The sequence below is a fragment of the Megascapheus bottae genome, chromosome 2, assembly GCF_031878675.1.
Source record: "Megascapheus bottae isolate mThoBot1 chromosome 2, mThoBot2.hap1, whole genome shotgun sequence".
In the NCBI taxonomy this organism is placed as follows: domain Eukaryota; kingdom Metazoa; phylum Chordata; class Mammalia; order Rodentia; family Geomyidae; genus Megascapheus; species Megascapheus bottae.
In genome coordinates this window covers 52,278,488-52,302,134 of record NC_143510.1, presented here as the reverse complement: position 1 = coordinate 52,302,134, position 23,647 = coordinate 52,278,488, and the positions used below count along the sequence as shown (strand labels likewise).

At 38.1% G+C, this 23,647-nt stretch overlaps 2 protein-coding genes and 1 pseudogene across 2 annotated transcripts; all 3 read right to left on the bottom strand.

Moving 5' to 3' along the window:
* Positions 1 to 6,988: 6,988 nt before the first annotated feature.
* LOC150067013 (BPTF-associated chromatin complex component 1-like) lies at positions 6,989 to 7,363 on the bottom strand. Its single transcript, XM_090353568.1, has one exon. It carries the CDS (start codon positions 7,361 to 7,363, stop codon positions 6,989 to 6,991), a length of 375 nt encoding a protein of 124 aa, XP_090209694.1.
* Positions 7,364 to 7,793: 430 nt separating this feature from the next.
* LOC150067012 (large ribosomal subunit protein uL5 pseudogene) lies at positions 7,794 to 8,386 on the bottom strand (annotated as a pseudogene).
* A 959-nt stretch (positions 8,387 to 9,345) lies between these two features.
* LOC150067011 (olfactory receptor 6C2-like) lies at positions 9,346 to 10,293 on the bottom strand. Its single transcript, XM_090353551.1, has one exon. It carries the CDS (start codon positions 10,291 to 10,293, stop codon positions 9,346 to 9,348), a length of 948 nt encoding a protein of 315 aa, XP_090209677.1.
* Between the last annotated feature and the right edge of the window lie 13,354 nt (positions 10,294 to 23,647).

The window sequence follows — 23,647 nt, the reverse complement described above, 5'->3', positions numbered from 1 at the left end:
TGTTGTTAATCACTTCACAGACATCTCCTGTTGGAAGCAATATCCTCACCAATAACTTCCCATTTTCTACTACATCATTCCTTAGTGGCCAGTAGGTTCAACCTGAGGATACAAAAATATCTTTGCTATTCAGCCAAAGCACCCTTTTTGGAAATCTTTCAAACCTAGTGGGTGTACTAGATCTCCCAATCCCGTGTTACCAGCCACTGCCAAACAGTGCTTCACTCTTTTTACATGAATATATACTATCGTATTAAGTAATAGGTTTATCGTGACATTTCATATATACATAAATGAAACCCTCATTTATTTTTATTTTTTTCTTTAGCTTTGAGACAGGGTCTCAAGTAGGATCTCAAGATTTTTTTTTGATAGCATTCACCATGTCTACAGCTTGTACAGTGAATGGAAAGAAGATTCCCTGGAGGCCTCAATTAGACAGTACCTTGAACAGATTTGTTTGTTCCTTTAAAATTTTTCCCTTCCTAATGATGTGGGGCTGGGTGTCAGCTATCAGATATTTGTAGCCTAGGCAGGCATCAAAGTTGAGATCCTAATACCTCTGCCTCCCAAATCCTGACATGTAACTTGTCATATATGTGTGTACATATGCATATATATACACATCCATATACATATGCACACACACACACACACACACACACACATATATATAGACAATGACTCATTATCTATCTAGGGCAATATTTTCTTCATTACCATCCCTTATCTCTCCCCATCCCTTATCTCTCCATTACTGGGATGAAAAATTTTTCAATGGGTAAAGTAAGAGTGATAGGGAAATCTAGTATTTGAAATCCTCTGAGATATGAGAATTTACTTCACTATTAATATAACATTTAGAACCCAAGTTAAAGATACGGAAGGCTTTCAGGCTCAAATGTTAGTAATGGATTTTCTGTATGTTGAAATTTTTGTTTACTTGTGGTGCTGAGATTGAACTCAGGACCTTGTGTATGCTAGGTAAGAGCAATACCACTGCCTTACATCTTCAGCTTGTGTATTGAAATTTTCTGGGTGCTGTCCCTAAGCTCTTCAGCTCAAGACTACCACACTACCCTTTGAACCACAGCCCCACTTAGAGATTTCTAGTGGGTAATTGGAGATAAGAATCTCACAGTCTTTCCTGCCCAGTCTGGCTTTGATTTACTACCCTCAGATCTCAGCCTCCTGAGTAGCTACGATTATAGGCAAGAGCCACTGTGCCTGGCTCTATTTTTGTTTTTATTAATTGTAAGGCAGTTGGAAAATAGAAGGCCTGTTATTTTTCTTAACTTTGTTTGGATAATATACAAAGTTAAAAAAATTTGGTCTGCTATAAAAAAACGTAAGATAGTGTAAAATAGCTTAACATCTTGCAACATATACTTTATGTTGTCTTCTGCAAATATCATTACATGTATAATAGCACCAAAATATAAACCTTAAACACGGAATTTGCGCAATTGAACAGTAACTTGTCATATATGAAATACTTTAGCCGGGCGAGGTGGCTCACACCTGTAAACCTAGCTGCTCAGGAGGCTGAGATCTGAAGATTGGGATTCAAAACCAGCCTGGGCACTAAAGACCGTGAGACTCATCTCTAATTAACCACTAGAAAATCAGAAGTGGCGCTGTGCCTCAAGGGGTAGGGTGGTAACCTTGAGCTGGGACAGTGCCCAGGCCCAGAGTTCAAGTCCGACAACCTACAAAAAAAAAATACTCTAAAACAACCAATGGATTTACTTGTAAATTGTCTTAAGTAGATTTCATCTTTGCAATGGTGCTATTTATACTACTTCAACCATTCTTTAAGTGACAAATTAATGTTTTAAAAGACTCTTCTGATTTTATGCCAATAGCTCTTCCATATGTATATGTGTGTGTGCACGCGTGCGTGTGTGTACATACAGATATCAATGGGGTCAATTTGTTGCACTAAGATCTCAAGTATTTTTTTTTGATAGAAATAACCATGTCTAGAGCTTGTACAGGTGAGTGGAAAGAAGATTTCCTGGAGGCCTCAATTAGACAGTACGTTCAACAGATTTATTTCTTTGAAATCTTTCCCTTCCTTATGATGAGGGGCTGGGTGTCAGCTATCAGATATTTGTATGCCAAGCAAAAACCCTGAATAGACTGTCTTCATCGAAGAGGGAAGATATTCCCTGAGCTTTCTGGGGGAGCCCTGTGGCAGCCCCAGGATTGCACAGAAAGTTAATCAAATTGAGGGCTCTGAAGGATTTTCTCTCCAGCCCACTGGGCCTCCTGCTCCATCTTTTCTTCAGTTCTCAAGCATTTAGTTTAGTATTTAGAAGTATGTGCAATAAGGCCACTCTAATTAAAATCCCTTGTTCTAAAAGAGCTATCTTTTCTTCTACTCCCTAACATTTTCCTTTTGTACAAAATACTAGGAGACTGTCAGGCACTGGTGTCTCAGACCTATGATTGGAATTGCTTAGGAGGCTAAGAGCTGAAAATTTTGATTTAAAGCTAGACTGGGCAAGAAAGTAACCCCCCCCCCTGCCCTCTCTCTTTGCCAGTCCTGGGGCTTGAATTTAGGGCCTGAGCACTGTCCTTGAGTTTTCTCAAGCCTAGAGCTCTGCCACTGGAGCCACAGTACCACTTTCAGCTTTTGGTATCTAGGAATCGAATCCAGGTCTTTGTGCATGAAAGGCAAGCAATCTATCACTAGGCCAAACTCCTGGCCCCAGACTTTTATATCTTATTAATCACCAAAAAGCAGGAAGTGGAGCTGTGGCTTAAGTGATAGAGCACTATCTTGAGTAAAATAGCTCAGAGACAGTATCTAGGTCTTGAGTTCAACCCCCAGAACCAGCACACACACACACACACACACACACACACACACACACACACACACACACACACACAAATAAGAGACAGTCTGAGAAAAATGACTGAAACTGAACTGTGAGTGGCATGTCTATTTTCTCTATATACGCATTTGGGCAACTTAATTATTAATACTTCAGAGGCCATTCACTATATACATTTTTAGGTAAGGAGTGATTTGCAGTGGAAACATATATCACTTTCGCTTGGCAGTGGAAGGTGTGTTTATGTTAGGGAACAGTGAGGTGACTTGGTTAGCACCCACTGTATACCATCCTGGCTAAGCCGTGTTATTTGAATGTTATGTTTTGGCTGGAGTTTGGCCTAGTGGTAGAGTGCTTGACTAGCATGCGTGAAGACTCGAATTCAAAGGTTATGCTTCCTCCCCAAATTACAAACCAAATATAAGTTGAATTCTTTTCTCTTTTTTGGGGGATCATGGGGCTTGAAGTCTGGCCTAGCACCATCCCTGAACTCTTCAGCTCAAGGCTACCACCCTGCCCTTGAGCTACAGCCCCACGTCCCATTTTCTAAGGTTAATTGGAGATAAGAGTCTTAGGGCTTTGTATTGCCCAGGATGGCTTTGAACTGTGATCCTCAGATCTCAGCCTCCTGAGTAGCTAGGCTTACAGGCATGAGCCACCATGCCCAACAAGTTGAATTCTTTTTTAAAAAAGTATTTCAAATATCGACACAGGTAATCAAATCTACTTCTCTGATGGAACCAACTAAATTCTCAAGAAGAGAAGTAATTGAAATTGCATAATTGGACTTATTCTCCTGAGAGTGGATAATAGAGCTAGTGGAGGCTTGTATTTGAACTCACGTCTGTTTCTGTTCACGGACGACCACACAGTGTGCTCTGCATTGTCTTTGTTTCGGAGCTCTTCATCTCCAGCGCATCGCCAAGGCTTTTGCCTCAAGGATTTAATCTATGGTAGGATGCTCAAGTTTGAAAGCAATATGATGCTGACGGATGTTTTGGTATATTTAGAGCCCTCTTGAGTGTCTGAAAAGATACATCCTGTGTTTGAAGGATGCACTGTTCCTATGGATGGAGTGAGAAGTTCCTACATTAGCAAGACTATCCTTTGTTTTATTTGCCAAGGGTGAAGTGAAATGAATAAACAAAAGGGACCTTGGTGACCCAATTCATTAGTGAATGAATCTTTTGTGTAATGAACTTGGCAGAAATCCTGAAAAACATAGCATAGAGGGCAGTGTCCTTAGAGACAGACAGACAGACTGACACACACACACACACACACACACACACACACACACACACACACATACACACACACACGGCAACATGATACTCGGCATTGAAAACTAGGTGACTATTTGTCTGTCCACCCTTTTATTCCATATCTCCATGAGAGCTTGCTTTTTCATCCACATTATATTTGTAGAAGTAAAAATATTTCAGACCACTATAAGAAAATTTGTGAATATTTATAAATCTAGGGGTAATTACTCTTTTATAGTTAACTTTCCAAATTGTCCTATGCAATGAATGGGTCCATTCTATATGCTATAAAAACTACATCAGTCCCTAATTTGAGGTATATGCTAATAACTCTTTCCTGTAATCTTGGCTACTTGAAGGCTGAATTGAGAAGGTTACAGTTCGGGGTCAGTCTGACAGGAAAAGTTCACTTGATCCCTTCTTAATGGAGAACTCCACATGATGGTGCAGCTGTGATATAAAGGCCTGTGCCTCAGCCATATGGCCAGGCATGAAGCAAGATCTTAACTAAAACTACCTCGGTCAAAACAGGGTCTTACCCAGTGATCAGAGCACCTATCTAGCAAGCATGAGGTCCTGAGTTCGAATCCTGGTACGGCTAAAAATAAAATAATCTCACCCCACAAGATTTTGATGTGACTTTTTTCATTTTTTATAACATTTTTTGCAACAAGAGTCTGTCAGTTTTCTATCCCATTCCTACATCTTCACAGATTTTCTGCAACTACTCACTATTATCGAGTAAATGAGTATGGGTAACTGAATAGTTGTACAAACTACTTTTCAGCAGTTTTGTTCCTGAAAATGATCCCTACCTGATGCAGTCAACAGAAGTTCTCCTATATTTTCACATTGTGTGTGTGTGTTTTTATGCTTTTCAAATTCATAAGCACCCATTGAATACACTGAAGACATTTCCATTTTTCAAATTTGTTTACATATATTTAAGAGAGATTGTAGACTACAATGATTGAGTTTTGATTTTTGATTTAACTTGCAATCGTTTTTTGAACAGCAAATTGAGTCCATTGGTTTTTGATTTAACTTGCAATCGTTTTTTGAACAGCAAATTGAGTCCATTGGTTTTTGATTTAACTTGCAATCGTTTTTTGAACAGCAAATTGAGTCCATTGGTATTGGACAGGAATTTAGCTGTTCTTGTCATTAATTTTTTTCAGAGTTGTATATTGAAATCTATGTCTTTAGATATCTACATTTGAAGATCTATCCATCTATTGCTCCCCTTTTTCTTGTCTATACATTTGGTGGAATTTATTTTCCCTGTTGTTTTTTCTTCTCCAGGTTTATGTTGCTCTTCCTCTTTTGTGTGCAGCACATCTTTGTGTATCTTCCATAGTGGTGGTTTAGTAGTGATAATTATTTTATGCTTTGTTCAGCATGGAATTATTATTATTATTACTATTTACCTTCCTGGGCTTGAGCTCAGGCCCCAAGCACTGTCCTTGGACTTTCTCAAGGTTAGATCTCTACCACTTGAGCCTCAGCATCACTTCCGGCTTTTCTCTAGGTATGTGGTACCAAGGAATCGAACTCTGGTATTTGTGCATACTAGGCAAGCACTCTACCACTAGGCCAAACTCCCGGCCCAGAGGGGATTATTTTTCTGTGCTAGTCTTGGAGCTTGAACGCAGGGCCTGAGCATTGTCCCTGAGATTTGTTGCTCAAGGTTAGCGCTCCACTACTTTGAGCTCCATTTCTGGCTTTTTTTTGGGTGTTAATTGGAGATTAGAGTCTCACGGACTTTCCTGGCTAGCCTGACCTTGAACCATGATTCTCAGATCTCAGCTCAATGCGTAACTAGGCTCACAGGCATGAGTCACCAGTGTCTGGTTGCACTGCTGTCTTTTGATCAGGATTTTATTAAAATGATCTTTTCCCTATTCAAAATTGCCTTGATCAGTGATTCTTGCAGAATTTATTTATGACTGCGATCTGGGGGGTGTACTGTGGAGTTAGGCCCACTGGACAGTCCTCAGGTGAGTCTGATGGGAGGTCCTATCAGAACTTTTTGCTGTGGATATTTCAGGAGAATGCATGTGGAGAAGTAGCCACCACAGAATCAAACAAACAGACAATAAAAACCCAACCCAAGATACAAGAACAAAATGCTGTGGCGGAGGTTTTTATTTTTCCTGCTCTGGGCATGCAGGAAGCTGGTCTTCTGCTGTTGACATACATTTATTTTTTTGGTCTCAACTTTTAAATTCTATCATGTCACTTATCAAGAATGGGATTTAAACAACTTCAATTAGTGTAGTTTAGTCATGAGCTAAGTAAGGTCAGGGGTGTTGCAAATTTCTTTTATTTCTGTTTGAATGCCAAGAACTAGGCTCTCAAACATATTAATTCAATCAGTCGAACCTTTCAGCAGCATTTTGTCTGGAAGAAGTAAAGAAAGCTCTATTTATTGGAAGCACAACACAATTTAAGCTACTTGTTTCCCTCCTCCTCCTCCTCCTCCTCCTTCTCCTCCTCCTCCTCCTCCTCCTTCTCCTTTTTTGGTGTCAGTCCTGGGCCTTGAGCTCAGGACCTTGGGCAGTCTCTGACCTTTTTATTTTTTTTTGGTGGTAGAAATTTTTATTGTTTTCTGCATAAAAACGTCCACCCGATGGAGGTTGCAGGAGGTCCGAAGTGGATTGTCCCAGCAGCTCTCTGACCCTCTCTCATGGAGGCTTCGCTCCGAATTCCATGTGATCCACAGGTTCAATGTGAACTGAGAGAGAGCCAGAGGTGGAAGGCTCGCAGGAGATGGAGGAACACTGGTGGAGGTAGGCAGAGGGCCAGAACCCAGGGCCAGGCCTGGTGGTGGTTGAGTTTCTTGGCGGGAGGGGTTTCTCCTGGCCCTCAACATCCACCAGGTCACTGTTGGCGTCCAGCTGTTCCGAGCACTGGGGTCACATCAGTGGTGCAGGACCACCAGCCTAGGGACACTGGAACTGCTGAGTGCAGGGGCGGCTGCAGGAGGTGACAGGACACCAGATGCCACCTTTTTGGGTCCTTTCTTGGATGACTCAGCTGGAAGAGGGTTGCCGGAATCTCAGGTAGTTTTCTTCTCTTTATCTGAGCCACTGATGGTTTCTGGATGACACAGCTGATGTGTTCAAGGTCGTCCCTAAAAAAAATCGCTTCACAGCAGCCCTCAGCATCTCTAGCTCCCTGTCCCTCCACCACAGCGTGCAACTTCATCCTCAGCTTCTCTCCTACCTTTGTGGACACTGATGTCACGGCCCGCATGCATCTCCTAATGGAGACTCTCTGTCCCGGCCACCAAGCCAGCCAGGACCAGTCTCTGACCTTTTATGCTCAAGGCTAGTGCTCTTCCACTCCAGGGACACCTCCCTTTCTAGTGGTTAATTGGAGATCAGAGACTCACAGACTCTCCTGCCCAGGGCTGGTTTCTAATGGCAATCTCCAGATCTCAGCCTACTGAGTAGATGGGATGACAGACAAGAGCCACTGGTTCCTGGCCATTTGTTTCTTTATTGTATTGGCATGCATTATGTTACTTTGCTTTTGGTTTTTCTAAATAGGAATAAAACCATTAACTTCAAACAGTCAATGTGAATTTTAATAGAAAGCAAATCATAAGAAGTGGAAGCATTTCTTTTCTTTTCTTTTTTTTTTACTGAGAACCTTTTATTGGCCTTTGGATAGAAATGGGGATTTATTTTCCAGGCAGGATGATCCCATCATACTTCTGCTGGGACCAGCGCCTGGCCCTCCTCTTGGTTGATTCTGTTTTGGCCCAGATTGCAGCCTGTCCTGCGCTTCTTGTCTGTGATGCTGAAACCTGGCCTACCGAGCACCACACAGAAGTCCAGGCCATAGATACCAATGCTTGGATCATCCATGATGCTCAGATCCATGTGTTTCTGGATCCCCAAACCAAAGTTTCCAGTATCTGAGAAGTTATTATTTTTTTTAAATCCATACTCCGGCACCTCCAGACTCTTTTTGAGGATTTCTTCTGCCTTAGTCCCCATGGGCTGTGCAGTGGACAGCAATCTTTTCATTTCTCCTGCTGCCAAAGGATTTGACAGGGTCTCTAGCTTTAGAAAACACTGGGGTCTGCCCTGTGAGCTGCTCCAACCCCTTGGCTGCCAGGGTCAGCCTGTTTCTGCTCTCCCCGACACAGAGGTTGAGGCAGAACTTGGGGATTTGAAGCTCCTGAATGGGGTGCTCCTTTTCACCTGGATCCACTATGATAGAGACAGGAAAAGAGCAAGTTGAAGCATTTCTTGTCTGGGCTGTAGGCATTAGTGGGAGAGGGGAAAATGTGGAGGGAAAAAGGATGAGCTAGAGAACATATAGTACATGCATGAAAATATTGAACAAGGCAACTTGATGAGGCTGGCTGGGCAAAGGAAAGGAGGGAGGAGTGTTGAGGGGTGATTATGAGTAAAACAAAAAGTGCACGAGTAGACTTGCTAAAAGGAAACTTCCCTCATGTAACTAACTGAGGTCAATAAAAAAATTAAAAAAGGAGGAAACTGACCTCAGGGAAAAAGTAAAATATAACCATTAACAAAAGCTGGGTGCTGATAGCTCATTCCTGTTATCCTATCTACTCAGGAGGCTGAGATTTCAAGTTTGCAATTTGAAAGCAGACTGGAGAGCAAAGGCCATGACGCTCTAACTTCCACCCAAACACCAAAAAGTTGGAAGTGGAATTGTGACTCATGTGATAGAGTACCAGCCTTGAGCAAGAAAGCTAGAAGGCAGCACTCAGCCCCTGGACCAATACACACACCACAAAAAATCATTAGCAAGAAAATACCACTTTTTTTTTAAATTCAGAGAATATCCTGAAAGAGGATTGTTTTATTAGAGGAATGAGCTTGCATGTTAGTAAGCTCTATTTCTTGCACCCATGTGCAAAAAATAGAATGTTAGTTAAGCCTAACCGGAATAGAAATCAGATCAATAAAAAGATGAGGATTTCAATGGCTTGTGTTCTGACATTTTTTTTTTTTGGTTGGTTCTGGGGCTTGAGCTCCGGGCCTGGGCGCTGTCCCTGAGCTCTTTAGCTCAGGGCTAGCGCTCTACCCCTTGAGCCACAGCACCACTTCTGGTTATTCTGGTGGTTAATTGGAGATAAGAGTCTTATGCCAGGGCTGGCTTTGAAGCATGAATATTCAGATCTCAGCCTCCTGAGTATCTAGGATTACAGGTGTGAGCCACCGTGCCCAGCTTCTGACCATATATTGTTTGTACATTTAACCTCCCTCTTTCTTCTTTGGGACCAAGGCAAGTTTTCTAAAGGAATGGCTGAAGGCTTGTCTCACTTGCTTGTTCCTCAGAGTGTAAATGAAGGGGTTCAGCATGGGGGCGATGGAGGTCATTAGCACCGCCACCCCTTTGTTGATTGCCACTGATTCCTTGGCTGAGGGTTTGACGTAGATGAAGATGCAGCTGCCGTAGGTGATGGAAACCACGATCATGTGGGAAGAGCAGGTGGAAAAGGCTCTTTTCCTTTGCTGGGCTGAAGGGAATCGTAGAATGGTCTTGATGATGGATATGTAGGACAGAACCACGCAGACAAGGGTCAGAATGAAGGTCAGCACAGCACAGACAATCACCAACTGCTCTATGAGCCATGTGTCCGAGCAGGAAATCTTCAAGATAGGAGATGCGTCACAGAAAAAATAATCAATGACGTTGGAGTCACAGAATTTCAAATCCAGGAATAGGGTAAGTGGTGGGAGAATAATCAACAAACCCGCCACCCAACAGCAGAGCACCAGCCTCCTGCACGCTCTGCGGCTTATGATGGTCACATAATGCAAGGGCTTGCAGATGGCCACGTAGCGATCGTAGGACATAATGGCCAGGAGAAAAAACTCGACGACTCCAAAGATGTCAGTAAAAAACACTTGGATGACACAAGTAGTATAAGTAATTGACCTGTCACTCGTGGCTATGTTATACAAGTATCTGGGGATACAAGCAGATGTAAATGAAATTTCCAGTAAGGCAAAATTTTGTAGGAAAAAATACATGGGTGTTTTGAGGTGAGAGTCCAATAAAGTGAGGGATATGATGGTTAGATTTCCCGATAGACTCAACATGTATGTGAAGAGCAGGAAGACAAAAATGGGAATCTGGAGTTGAGGGTCATCAGTTAGTCCCAATAAAATGAAGGTTGTAAGGGTGTGGTTTCTCATTACCGCCTCCTGAGTTTTATTGTCTTCATATTCGAGGTAGAGATGTATTGTTACATGAGTGATATCAAAGCCAGGTAGAAAGAGACAGGAGAGCAAACTCATTCACGGTCAGCGTGTATGCTAGGCAGTAAGTGATACGATAAATACTCTGATGAGTGTGCATATTCAATAATTTGTTTTAGCTCATGGTTTAGACAGTTCATCATAGGTTAAAAAAACTGTTCTGCAATCCAATTTCTTCTCTTATTTATGTTTCTACTCTATATAGCTAGTTGGATCTTTTTCCGTGTTATTAGATTGGACTCACAATGTTTTCTGATGGAATTCCCTTTTATGTATAAGATTTCTCCTGTATTTTAGAGGTGCAGTTATTGTTCATGTCTTTCCCCAAAATTTGTTTCTTGGTAAAGTATAAAAATATGTCAACTTATTTGGACTCCATTCCTGGGCTTTGTTGACTCATCTGTAACTTGTATTTCATATTTTTTTGTCACCATGATCATCCTGCATGCATTTATGTTGTTTGCTTTGTTTTCAAGTGAAACTTCCCGGATTATGAGGAGCGTGATTCAAGTGATAGAGCATTTGCCTAGAGAGTGCTAAGCCCTGAGTTCAAACCTCCATAGGGCCAGAAGCAAAATAAAAGAAAACTGCCATGTTGCGGGCTTGACTGTCTTATGTTTCTCTCTAGTGTGTAGGTTACATTCTGTAATCCACTGAGATGGCTACACAGTTGGCTACGCAGGAAGAAATGCTTGATCCAAAGACATCTACACAGCTGGGAAAAGAGAAATGTTTTCTTTATGTGTTTTGTCTGTTGAGTATGAAAAAAATATTCTGAAACCTTGTCACCACCAGCATCAAGTTCAAAATCAGATTGAAAGTACTAGGGAGACACGCCGGGCCTGGCCTGTGTACAACTACTTCCTTAGGGTTTATCAGCTTGAAACATACTTCCACTGGATAAGTCTTTAAAACTTGATTGTGTTCATGACCCATTTCTGTTCCATTGACAAATAATAGGGACTTCCTTTTCAGAAGTTCCTCTGAGAAAGTGAATTTGTTGAAATTAGGTTTTTTTTTTTTTTTGTGGGAGAAGCAGTTCCTTGGGTTTGAACTCAGAATCTTGGACTTGCGAGGCAGGCACTCTACCATTTGACCTGCATCCTTAGCTCTTTTATTTTTCTGTATCTACTTTTCAAACAGGGTCATTCATGTCTGTGTCATGATCTTCTTATTTATATTTCCTATGTAACTTGGAGGACAGACACATAAGACCACATAGGAGACCACACACAGACTTACTGATTGAGATGTGGTCTTACTAACTTGTTTAACTTTTTGCCTGGGTTGGCCTCAAATCCCCATCTTCTCTATGTCTACCTCCCAAGTAGATGATGCATCACACATCAAAGCTAGCTTTCTTTTTTCTTTGTCTAGCCTTCTTAAAAAAATTTTTTTATTGTATTTTATTGTCAGGGTAATATATAGAGGAGTTACAGTTAAATTTGTCAGGTAGTGGGTACATAACTTCTCGAACACTGATACCCCATGTATTTGTCCTCTTCCCCACCCACCCCCTCACAATCATCTTGTTTTTTCCTTCTCCTTTTCAAATAAACAAATAAACATGTATACAATATACTAAGTACCAAAGTTAGATACAGTAACCACATGAGATTAATCATACAAAAACTTAATTCTTATAATAACCTTGAAAACAGATATTTGGATGATTATGGGACCAATTTATGAAAGATTTCTTTTAATTTTTAATTTCTTTTTTTCTGGAGGTACACAGAGACATGGGGGTTCAGGAGTTGAATAGATGTCTTTGTCTACTCTTTATCTTGAAACTACTGTGCTCTTGATTTTAATTTCTTAAAATTTCTTTGCTTCTTTATTTAACATAGAGGTTTTATGTTTACCTTTGAAATAAGAATTTTGCTAGTGAGTAATCATGCCATGAAAGTATCACCCTAAGTCTTATTTTATGAAGAAGTATCACCTTGCTTTTGCTTTTGAGCAGCTACACAGTAGTAATTTGTTAATGGCAAATTAAATCTTTTTGAGAGAAGTCTGTCAGTAAAATATGCAAACCAGAAGCCAAAGAGTTCATATAATAATTTTTGTATGATTATCATCTAAAACTACACGGGAGATACTTTTCACATTTTATAAATTCATTTAACTTAATTCTCAAGGTACTTGTATTACTAACTGATAAACCCTTTAGTTTTTTTTTTGTTGTTTTTTGCTTTTTTGCCAGTCTTGGGCTTGAGCTCAGGACCTGAGCACTGTCCTTGGACTTTCTCAAAGCTAGAGCTCTACCACTTGAGCCTCAGCACCACTTCTGGCTTTTTTCTATGTATATGGTACCAAGGAATCGAACCCGGGTCTTCATGCATGCTAGGCAAGCACTTTAACCACTAGGCCAAACTCCCGGCCCTAAACCTTTTAGTTTTAAAAATCCTGTCCTTTAAAATTTTCTTCTACAGTAGATGATTGGATCAAGAAGAGGTGATACTTATACACAATGGAATTCTATGCTGCCATCAGAAAGAACGACATCTCCCCATTTGTAAGGAAATGGAAAGACTTGGAAAAAATCCTATTAAGTAAAGTAAGCCAGACCCAAAGGAACATAGGCTCAGTGGTTTCCCTCATTTGTAATAATTAGTGCATATCTAGGACTCACCTAGCAGAGGACGGCAATAGCGGAAAAGCTAGGTACATAAGGTCAAATAGGATGAGACCAAATGAAAGGATCTCTAGGATATGGAAACAAGAGCTTTATCTTGTGTAATTGTTGTTCTTAATGTACTATGTTATTTCTCTTCTCTTTTTTTTTGTCCTTATGGTGAATCTCACATTGTTACTGTGTCTGACTTTGTTACCTGGTATATTGTATACACGTTTGTTTGAAATAGGAAAGGGAAGGGGAGGAAAACAAGATGATTGGGAGGGGTGAGGGCAGGTTAATGGAGACAAAAACATGAGAAGGGGTATCAATGTATGAGAGGTAATGCACCTACTACTTGGCAAATGTAACTTTAACCCTTCTATAGATTATACTGACAATAAAAAAAAGAAAAACATTTCTCCTACATAGAAATGGTGGGACAAAGGGTAAAGTAATGCAGCAGTGACACTGGCTATTATGATGGAAATGAACAAGTTTGTGGTGAAGTGAGGGGGGTTGGTAGCAAAAAAAAACTGGGAGAAAATGATGGAAGAGGTGACATTGTTCAAAAAGAAATGTACTCATTATCTGACTTAGGTAACTGTGACCCCTATTTATCATCTTTACAATAAAAATTAAAAAAATTAAAAAGAAAATATCTCTTCTTTTAAATAATTCTATGAACATATCATAAGCTTTAAATAATTTCTAACATTCTCTAATGTATCCATGTGTTATGTAATTGCTAGAAAGTCTGAAGAAATGATTTCATAAGCATCATTGCACACTTTAATAATTCTTAGAATAGAATTTCAGGGATAAAGGATATATTTATTTAGAACTTCTGCATATATTTAGTGTAAGCTGTTTTTGATATCAACATTTTTCCTTTAACTCAATTTGAGACTGTGTCAAAGTACTGACGCTCATACCACTGTAATGTTATCACATCTTTTTCAAGATTATTGACACTTATTGAGCAAAAGTATTAGTAATATTGGGCTCTAATTTTATAGTCTCACCATGGATTAATCATCTATTCAGTTTACATAAAAGGCCTTCATTATTGTCTTCTATAGATAAAAATCACCTCATATTTTTCCACTTACACCTCCTTACACACACATATATATGTATATACATATTTCTTTTTCTTTTTTGCCAGTCCTGGGGCTTGAACTCAGGGCCTGAGCACTGTTCTTGGGCTTTCTCAAGGCTAACGTTCCACCACTTGAGCCTCAACATCACTTCTGGCTTTTTCTATTCATGCAGTACTGAGGAATCTAACCCAGGGCTTCATGCTTGCTAGGTAAGCACTCTACCACTAAGCCACATCCCCAGCCCCTTCACTGGATAGTTTGATGATACTTTAAAGTGAGAGTTGAAGACTTTTTAGTTCTTGATTTGGATTAATATTTGCTCAGTAGTTCAGTTTTTCATTTACTGTCCCACTTAATTATTAGCAAACTGAAACACATGTTAGTTTGGAAATAGTGTTTCTAATGTTTGAGTTTCTAATATGTGGATGAATAGAAAGCAATTTCTTTTCCTGTTAGTATATTATGTTTATTTATTTATTTATTGTTATTCATTTTTTAAAAAATAGCCACTTTTTCAAGAGACCAGAGCCTTATCACTCCATAATTATGTGCATGACCAGTTACTGCGATTAAACACTCATGTTTATTGTCCTATCATTGTTTTATGATTTTTTTGTTGTTGTTGGCTTTCAGTGACATTCTTAGAACTATGTTGTCACATGAGAATGAGGTAGGAAGTTTCCACTGGAGAGGACAGGCTTCTCAGCCTTCTTACTACTCCCAATCTGTTCTTTGGAAACCAGCACTTTTGAGAACTCTTAAATGGAAGTGTGCTCATTCCTGTACTCTGCCTGATCACCCTTATCCCCACAGATTTTATTCATTGCATTCGTTAAGAATCCTAACTTGTGGTGGGAAAAGTTTTTGAAAATCTACCAAAGATTTTTTTTTTTTTTTGTTTTTGGTCCTGGTCCTGGATATTGAGCTTGAGTTGCTGTCCCTAAACTTTTGTGTTCAAAGTTAGAGATCTACTACTTAAGCCACAACTCCACTTCTGGCCTTTTGGTGCTTTATCGGAGACAGGAGTCTTATGGACTGGCTTCAAACCTTGGTCCCCAGATCTTAGTCTCTCAAGTAGTTAGGATTACAGGCATGAGCCACCAGCACCTGACTTCTACACTTTTCATATTAAAAAATTTTAGGAGAGTTAATCTTGTGAGAATCAAGCATATTGTCTCTTGAGTGATTTATATGTCGATATATTTTTTCCTTTGAAAAGGAAAATGAGGATGTGAGAGTCATAACATCGGCTCATTCATAAATTTATATTATCTATATGCAAAAAGCAGTTTTGCAAAAATACAACCTAGAAAGATCTGTGAGCAATTCAAGTGAATAATTTTAACTGATCATATTAAACCTGCTCCTCAAAAAAAAAATCACACAGCTCTACGAGGTATGAAATTAAATGCAATAACCAGTGTACTTCCTCTTCTGAGAGTGAATAATAGAACTAGTGGATTCTTTCTTGAGTTTTAAGGGCTCACCTGATGAAGAGAATCTTACCGCACAGGCTTATGTGGAACATTCTTGTTTCAGGATATGGTTCCTACTTTCTCTACTTGGCTTTGCAAAGGCCTACAGATCTTCAAGTCTTCATCTTCAACACACTGGGAAGATTTTTTTTTTATAGCCAATAATTATTGTTCTATTTTTAAAATCTAGCAAATATATATATATATATTTATATATATAAGTTCTCATTATGGATGAAAATTGTCATTTCAAATATTTCTCTTTCATGTATTCAAAGCATTAGCATAATTACTTCTCTGGATAGGATGAAGGTTTTTTTTACCCTATTAGAATTTACATTTATTTATTTGCTAAACTTTGAAAATAAATAAGTAACTGGGTCCTTGGTGACCCATGTTCAGCATCATTAATGAGTTTTATTTGTAAGGAACTTACACAAAATCATGGAAGATGTTACAGTATGGCAGTGTCCTTAGAGAGGCAAAGATGTAACCATAGCAACATCTGTAGGTCAAGACACAACACTTGACAAAAATAAGGTAGGCCAGAGTCAGTCTGCTGCTTCTACATTTTTCCGTATAATAAATGAAAGTTGAAAGATTATAAAACCAATCTACCAGCTATTTCCTCAAACTTAAAAAAAAGATTATGAAACAAATATTGGAAACTCAAAGCAAGTGATAATTATTTTTTAATATTGTAAAGTTATATATAACTGGATATTAAGAAGTGAAAATGTTATTTTCATTATTTATAGCTGCAAATTGCATCTTTACTTCATTATGTAAGCATGTATTTTAATGTTTAATAACCATACAGGTCCATCATTGATGCATAATATGTATTTGGAACATCCATTTATGTTTCTTTAGATAATATATTTACATATTTAGAAAATATGTATATATATATATGTTGCCAGTTCTGGAGCTTGAATTCAGGGCTTGAGCACTTCCTTGGACATGTTTTGCTCAAGGCTAGTGCTCTACCACTTGAGTCACAACACCACATTCAGCTTTTTCTCTGTATGTGGTACCAAGGAATTGAACCCAGGGCTTTGTGCATGCTAGGTGAGCACTCTATCACTAGGCTATATTCCTGGCCCTGTATTTATATTAATATATGTTTAAAATATATCTTGTATGTAATAGAAATATACAATAGATGAAAATTATATTATTTTAATAATGTAATATAAAATATCATCTTTTATACTTATATTTAATTTAATTATATAGTATATAAAATATCAGATAGAATTATATGCTGTACAATATAATTATACAATATATAGTTATATATTGTATAATACAACCATATAATATATAATTATAATTTATGTAACAGGATATTACATATTCTATATCATTATATAATTCTATATTACATTTCTATGTAAATATATATGTTATACAACATGTTATAGAATAAATAATATATTAAAACAATTATATAGAATATATGTAACACATAATTGCATATTATATATAATGTAATATATAATTTGTAACATATAATTATATATTATATAAATATATCATTTATAACATATAATCATATTATATCTGATATGGAATTACATAATATAATTATGAAATAATAGAAAATAGCTGATATATATAATATATAATATAATATGCAATACACATTATATTATGTACAATATGCAATATGGACTACATAATAGTTACTTAATATATAATATGTAGTATGAAATACAATACATATATATATTTATTTTTTTGGCCAGTCCTGGGCTTAAGCTCAGGGCCTGAGCACTGTCCTTGGACTTTCTCAAGTATAGAGCTCTACCACTTGAGCCTCAGCACCACTTTCAGCTTTTTTTCTATGTATGTGGTACTGAGGAATCGAACTTGGGTCTTCATGCATGCCAGGCAAGCACTCCACCACTAGGCCAAACTCCCGGCTCCATACAATACATATATTATATTATGTCATACATTAATATATATTATATTATATATACTTATATAATATATCTAAATGCAAAGCAAGTTATAATTATTTTACATATTAAATTTATATATATTAAATATTAAAATATATAAATATATATCCTCCTTAAAATAGCTTTTCTGTAGTCAACTGTATGCTGATATGATTTCGCATATCTATCTTATTAGATTCTTATTTTTCATAGGGAATAATTGCTAGAGAAAACACACAGATAAATTTATGAAGAGAAATATAATGAAAATACAGACACACATTAAGGTTTTTGAATTGTTACTACAATTGTTACTTTCAAGTGTCCTTGAAAGGATTATTACAAATAATACAATAAGATTTTTTTTTTTTTGCCAGTCCTGGGCCTTCAACTCAGGGCCTAAGTACTGTCCTTGGACTTTCTCAAGGTTAGAGCTCTACCACTTGAGTCACAGAGCACCATTTCTGGCCTTTTCTATGTAAGTGGTGCAGAGGAATTGGATCAGGGTCTTTGTGCATGCGAGGCAAGCACTCTACCACTAGACCAAACCCCCGGCCTATACTATCAGATTGGATGCATCACCTCACCTTTTATTTAAAGTTTTTTATTTGCTATACTGTAATTTGAACTCTGCCTCATGTTTGCCAGGTGAATACTCTAACCACTCAAGGCACATCTCCCATCCAGTATCTTTTTTATTTTTGGTGGTCCCAGAGCTGGGCTCTTGCTTTCAAGGCTAGCACTTTATCACTTGAGCCACAGCTCTACTTTCAGCTTTTTGTGATTAATTGGAGATAAGATCCTCACAGATTTCTTTGTCCAGGTGGTTTTGAACTATACCTTCAGATTTCAGCTAGGGTCACAGGCATGAGCCACTGACACCAAGCTTTCTACCTTTCTTTCTTTTTTAAAATTAAATTTATTATTATTATTATTATTTTGCCAGTCCTGGGGCTTGAACTCGGGGCCTGAGCACTATCCTTGGGTTTTTCTCGAAGTTAGTGCTCTACCACTTGAACCACAGTGCCACTTCTGGCTTTTTACCTCATTTTATTATTATTTTTTAAAATATACGTGGTACTGAGGAATCGAACCTGGCCAAAACTCCTGGCCCCTAAAATCAAATTAAATTTTAATTAAAATTTTTTTCTTTTTTAACTTGTGAAACTTAATTTTTTTCATTTATGTATTATTATTTTAAAGGTGATACACAGAGGGATGATAATTACCTGTGTTGGGGAATGAACACACTTCCTTTAGTCGTGTCATCTGTTCCCTCACTGTTTCCCCCTCCTGTCTCCATCCACGAGCTGTATCTGTGACAGTGACCTCCACTGCTGCTCTTGTTCATCCTTTCCCCTCAAGTTCTGTACCCTCCCTGCACCCTCTCAAGGAAATGCATAAAAGGAAAAGAATAAAAATGAAAGAAAAAGAGAGATCTCTTGCTCCTACAGCTTAGAATTTGTTTTGATACACATATAATATATATAATTTTATATAAATATGAAGAGGCATGTAGTCATTGAGCCTTTTTGTTTCTCCTAAAAGAGTATCTTCTTTTGGTCTCAATATGCATCTCTAGAATTCTGTATAATTTATCATGTCCCAGTGTCTTTTAGATCTAATTTTCACTTATCAAAGACTATCCCGTTTTGGTCTCAATGCATCTAGAATTCTATATAATTTATTATAGCCCAGTGTCTTTTAGATCTAATTTCTGTATGTCAGAGACACACACAGACAGGCAGACAGACAGACAGGATAGAGAAACAGAAACAGAGACAGAGACAGAGAGACAGAGAGAGAGACAGAGACAAAGACAGAAAGGGAACATGCAACATTTGTCTCTCTGTGCTTGGCTTACCTCATTTAATCTCACTTAACATGATTTGTTCTAGTTTCATCCATTTTCCTAAAAATGATATTATTTTATTCTTTCTAATGGCTATGCAAAATTCCATTGTATATAGATATCACATTTTTTGGGTCCACTCATCTACTGAGGGGCGTCTTGGTGTTTGCATATCTTATTTATTGTGAATAGTGTAGCATTGAACGTGGATGTGCAGATGTGTTCATTATATCTTAGCTCATGAGCTACCCTGAAAGGTAGATGCCCTGGAGTGGTAAGGCTGGGTCGAAGGGAAGGTCTATGTTAGTTCTTTCTGAGGAACCTCTAGACTGCTGTCCAGAGTGGTTGTACTAGCTTACATTCCCACCAACAGCACAATAGGGTTCCTTTTCTCCACATCAACTATTGAAAAGGCGATTATTTTCCCCACTGTATGTCTTAGGCTTCTTTATCAAATATCAGATAACTGTAAGTATGTGGCTTTACTTCTGGGTTGTCTAATCTGTTCCATTGCTCTTGGGATCCATTTTTATGCCAATACCAAGCTGCTTTTGTTACTAGAGCTCTGTAGTAGAGCTTCAGATCTGATATTATGATATCACTCCCATTATTATTATTTTGACTAGACTTGGCTTTGGGTATTCTATTATTCTAGATTGCTAGTTGTTTCAGATGACTTCTTGAATTGTTTTGTTTAGCTTAGTAAAGAACATCATTGGGATTTTGATGGGAATTGCATTAAATTTGTGTATCATTTTTGCCAGTATGGCCATTTTCACAATATTGATTCTACCTATCCATGAGTATGGAAGGTCTTTCTTTCCATTTCCTGGTGTCCTCGGATTTCTTTCTTGAGATTTTTATAGCTTTATGAGATCTTTTTGGTGTTTGGGGTACATTTATTCTTATTGTTTTATTTTATTTTATTTTGAGGCCATTGCAAAAGGAATTGTTTTCACACTATCCCTTTCTGCATATTCATTGTTGGCATACAGAAAGGCTACTGATTTTTGTATCCTGCTACTTTGCTGATCGGCTCTAGGAGATTGGGGATGGCGCACAGACAGACTTTATTATTCTTATAATCATGTACATCCTCTATCCTTTCTATTTCTAGTTTATTCAGGGCTTTTATCATAAAGGTATGAATTTTGTCAAGTCAGCTGAGTGCTGGTGGCTTATGTCTGTCATCCTAGCTATATAGTGGGTTGATATCTGAGAAACAAGATTTGAAGATAGCTTAGGCAGAAAACATTGTGAGTTTTTTGAGGGGGGTCACTTGTGGGGCTTGAACTCAGGGCTTGGGTGCTATCCCTGAACTCTTTTGCTCAAGGCTAGCAGTCTGTTACTTTGAGCCACAGCTCCACTTCTGGTTTTTGAATGGTTAACTGGAGATAAAAGATTCACAGGGATTTTTCTGCTGAGGCTGGCTTTAAACCATGATTTTCAGATCTCAACTGCCTGAGTACCTGGGATTACAGGCCTGTACCACCAAAGTCCAGTGAGCATGAGATTTTTATGGCACAAGTGGCAGAGCATAAGCCTTGAGTCCGAGAGGTAAGGGTAGTTCTAGGCACTGAGTTCAAGCCCTATTACTGGTGTGTGTGTATGTGTATATGTGTGTGCACGCACATGCACACGTGTGTGTATACATGCACAGACACAGACACAGATTCCTATCCTAATCTGGTAATCAGAAATGTTTTTTGGTCATGCCTATTTAGGGTTTTGAATGCTCCTATACTCAAGTGCCCATATATTTCCTTTTATCTGGGAATTGTTTTCCCCTATGGTTTCATAGGATAGGTTTTCTGTGTCTTTAGTTTCTATTTCTTTTTCTTCTTCTACTAAGTGGATTCTTGGGTTTGTACTCTTGATAATGTCCTAGAATTCTTTTAAATCGTGGTCATGCTTATTTGTATTTTCTTTTTTTTTTTGCCAGTCCTGGGCCATGAACTCAGGGCTGAGCACTGTCCTTGGGCTTTCTCAAGGCTAGAGCTCTACCACTTGAGCCACAGCACCACTTCCGGCTTTTTTTCTATGTTTGTGGTACCAAGGAATCGAACCCGGGTCTTCATGCATGCTAGGCAAGCACTCTACCAGTATACAAAACTCCCAGCCCCGCTTATTGGTATTTTTATTTATGCCTTTTGAGTATAATATGTTTTTGGTCTTGTCTTTGATTTCTGATATACTTTCTTCTGCTTGTTCTAGATCACAGGTGATTCAAACCCACTGTATTTTATATTTGACTTAGTAAGCTTTTCAGTGCTAATATTTTCATTTGTTTACTTTTCAGAATTTGTGTTTTCTTGCTTAATTCTTCATCCATGTTGCTGATACTTTTGTGCAAGTTTTTGATTTGCTTTACTAGTTATCTGAATGAATCCTCCCGAAGATAATCAATTTTATTTATTATTGACCACTAAAAAAAGCAAATATTTGAATTTTTAACAAGAACTTCAGTCTTTTCAGTATTTTTGGGTTTGGTTGATAGTGAAGTGCAGTTCTTTTTTTGTAACCAGCTAAAATAATAATAATAAAAACTCCATCAGTCTGTGATTTGATGGGAGGACTGAGACCATTGACATTCAGTAATTCTTGTCATGATTTTCTAGCTCTGTGTCCTTATCTACTCTAATAGTGATACTTGTTCTGTTTCACATTAACATTGTATTTCTTTTTTTTTTCCTGGGAAAAGGATTCCTTTAATTATGTTGTGCAGGAATAGCTCTCTTTGTTCACTACCTAATCACTGCCTGTCCATCTTTACCCAGCTTAAAGAGTAATTTCCAGATGCTCTCGGTCACTTCCCTGTAGCTGCCAGAGATGGGTGTCCTTAGTCTGTCATCTTATTGGAATCTCAGATAAAACTTTTATTTTTGGCAGGGGTGGGGGATAGGGGAGTGGTCATGGGATTTGAACTCTGGGCCTGGGCATTGTCCCTGAGTTCTTCAGCTCAAGGCTACCACCCCACCCCTTGAGCCACCGCACCACATCTGGTTTTCTAGTGGTTAATTGGAGATAAGAGTCTCACAGTCCTTAGTGCCCTGGTTGGTTTTGAACTGCGATCCTTAGATCTCAGCTTCTTGAGTAGGTAGGATTACAGGCGTGAGTCACTGGGCCTGGCCTCCAATAAAACTTTTTCTTTTTTAAAATATATATTTATTGTAATTAATAGAAGGGTTACATTATATTCACCAGAGAGAAGGTGCATTACTTAAAAAACATTGCTACCCCTTGTTATGTTTTTGTCCCCTCAAATAAAACTTTTATGTATTAACAGTAATGTAATGTCTTGGTTGAGTGTTGAACATTACCAACATAATGAGAACCAGAGGAGTATTTTGTGTGTGAAGTCTTGCCTCTCTTGTACATGTGGTACATGACCTAAGACCTCCAATGGATGCTACAAATTCTTTTATAGATGTACCTATAATAAAGTTCTTTTTTTCTGAGATAGGCTGTCTGAAAGTTGCTTTGTAGCACAGGCTGTCCTTGAACTCATAATATTCCTGCCTCAGTCTTCTAAGTGCACAGGCTACTTTGCTCAGCTAAAACTTACCTTTTTCACTCCAAAGAAGCTACTCAAGACTTTTCCTTGGACTTACTCTGTCTAAACCTTGGGTCTAGCACTAAGCAGAAAGAGAGTTACTTGAATAAAAGTGCTTTCAAAACAGTTGTCTCAATAACCAAGGAAGTCACTAAGTAACCTGAGAGGTGGGTATTGTATCCAGTTTGGGTACTCTGTGAAGAAAAATGTTTCATAGCTGGGGTAGGCTGGATTGGGTTGACATGAAGTTTTATGATGCTATTCAGTAAGTTGCAATTTAAAATATAAATCATTTATTTCTGAAAATTTCCATTTAATAGTTTGGACAATGGTTGATTGTGAACATCTCAAATTACAGAAAACATCTCAGACAAGGCTTCAATTACTATATTTAATTTTATATGATTATTGCATGTGAACAAATTAATCTCTGACTTTATAAGTCAGAGTAGATATCTTTCATAGGAGATTTACATTAAAGGGTATGAAAAAGATTTCCAGAGTGCTGGCTGAAAATATGTTATGTTTGAACTTGGAATAAATAGATAAATGCTGGATAAGTGATCTGGTTGCATGAATCTGAAATAAATAATAAATAAATATTTTGGTTAAATAATATGCATCTGTTTCAAACAGTAAACTGTAGGAGTTGGGAGAATGAACTGGTAGATGAAGCAAGATTAAACATAAATTGATATTTGTTGACACTGTGATGAATACTGAAGTGATATACTCTATGACA

Coding starts and splice junctions, on each gene's coding strand:
- LOC150067013 (XM_090353568.1), bottom strand. CDS start 7,363: ATGCGGGCCGTGACATCAGTGTCCACAAAGGTAGGAGAGAAGCTGAGG.
- LOC150067011 (XM_090353551.1), bottom strand. CDS start 10,293: ATGAGAAACCACACCCTTACAACCTTCATTTTATTGGGACTAACTGAT.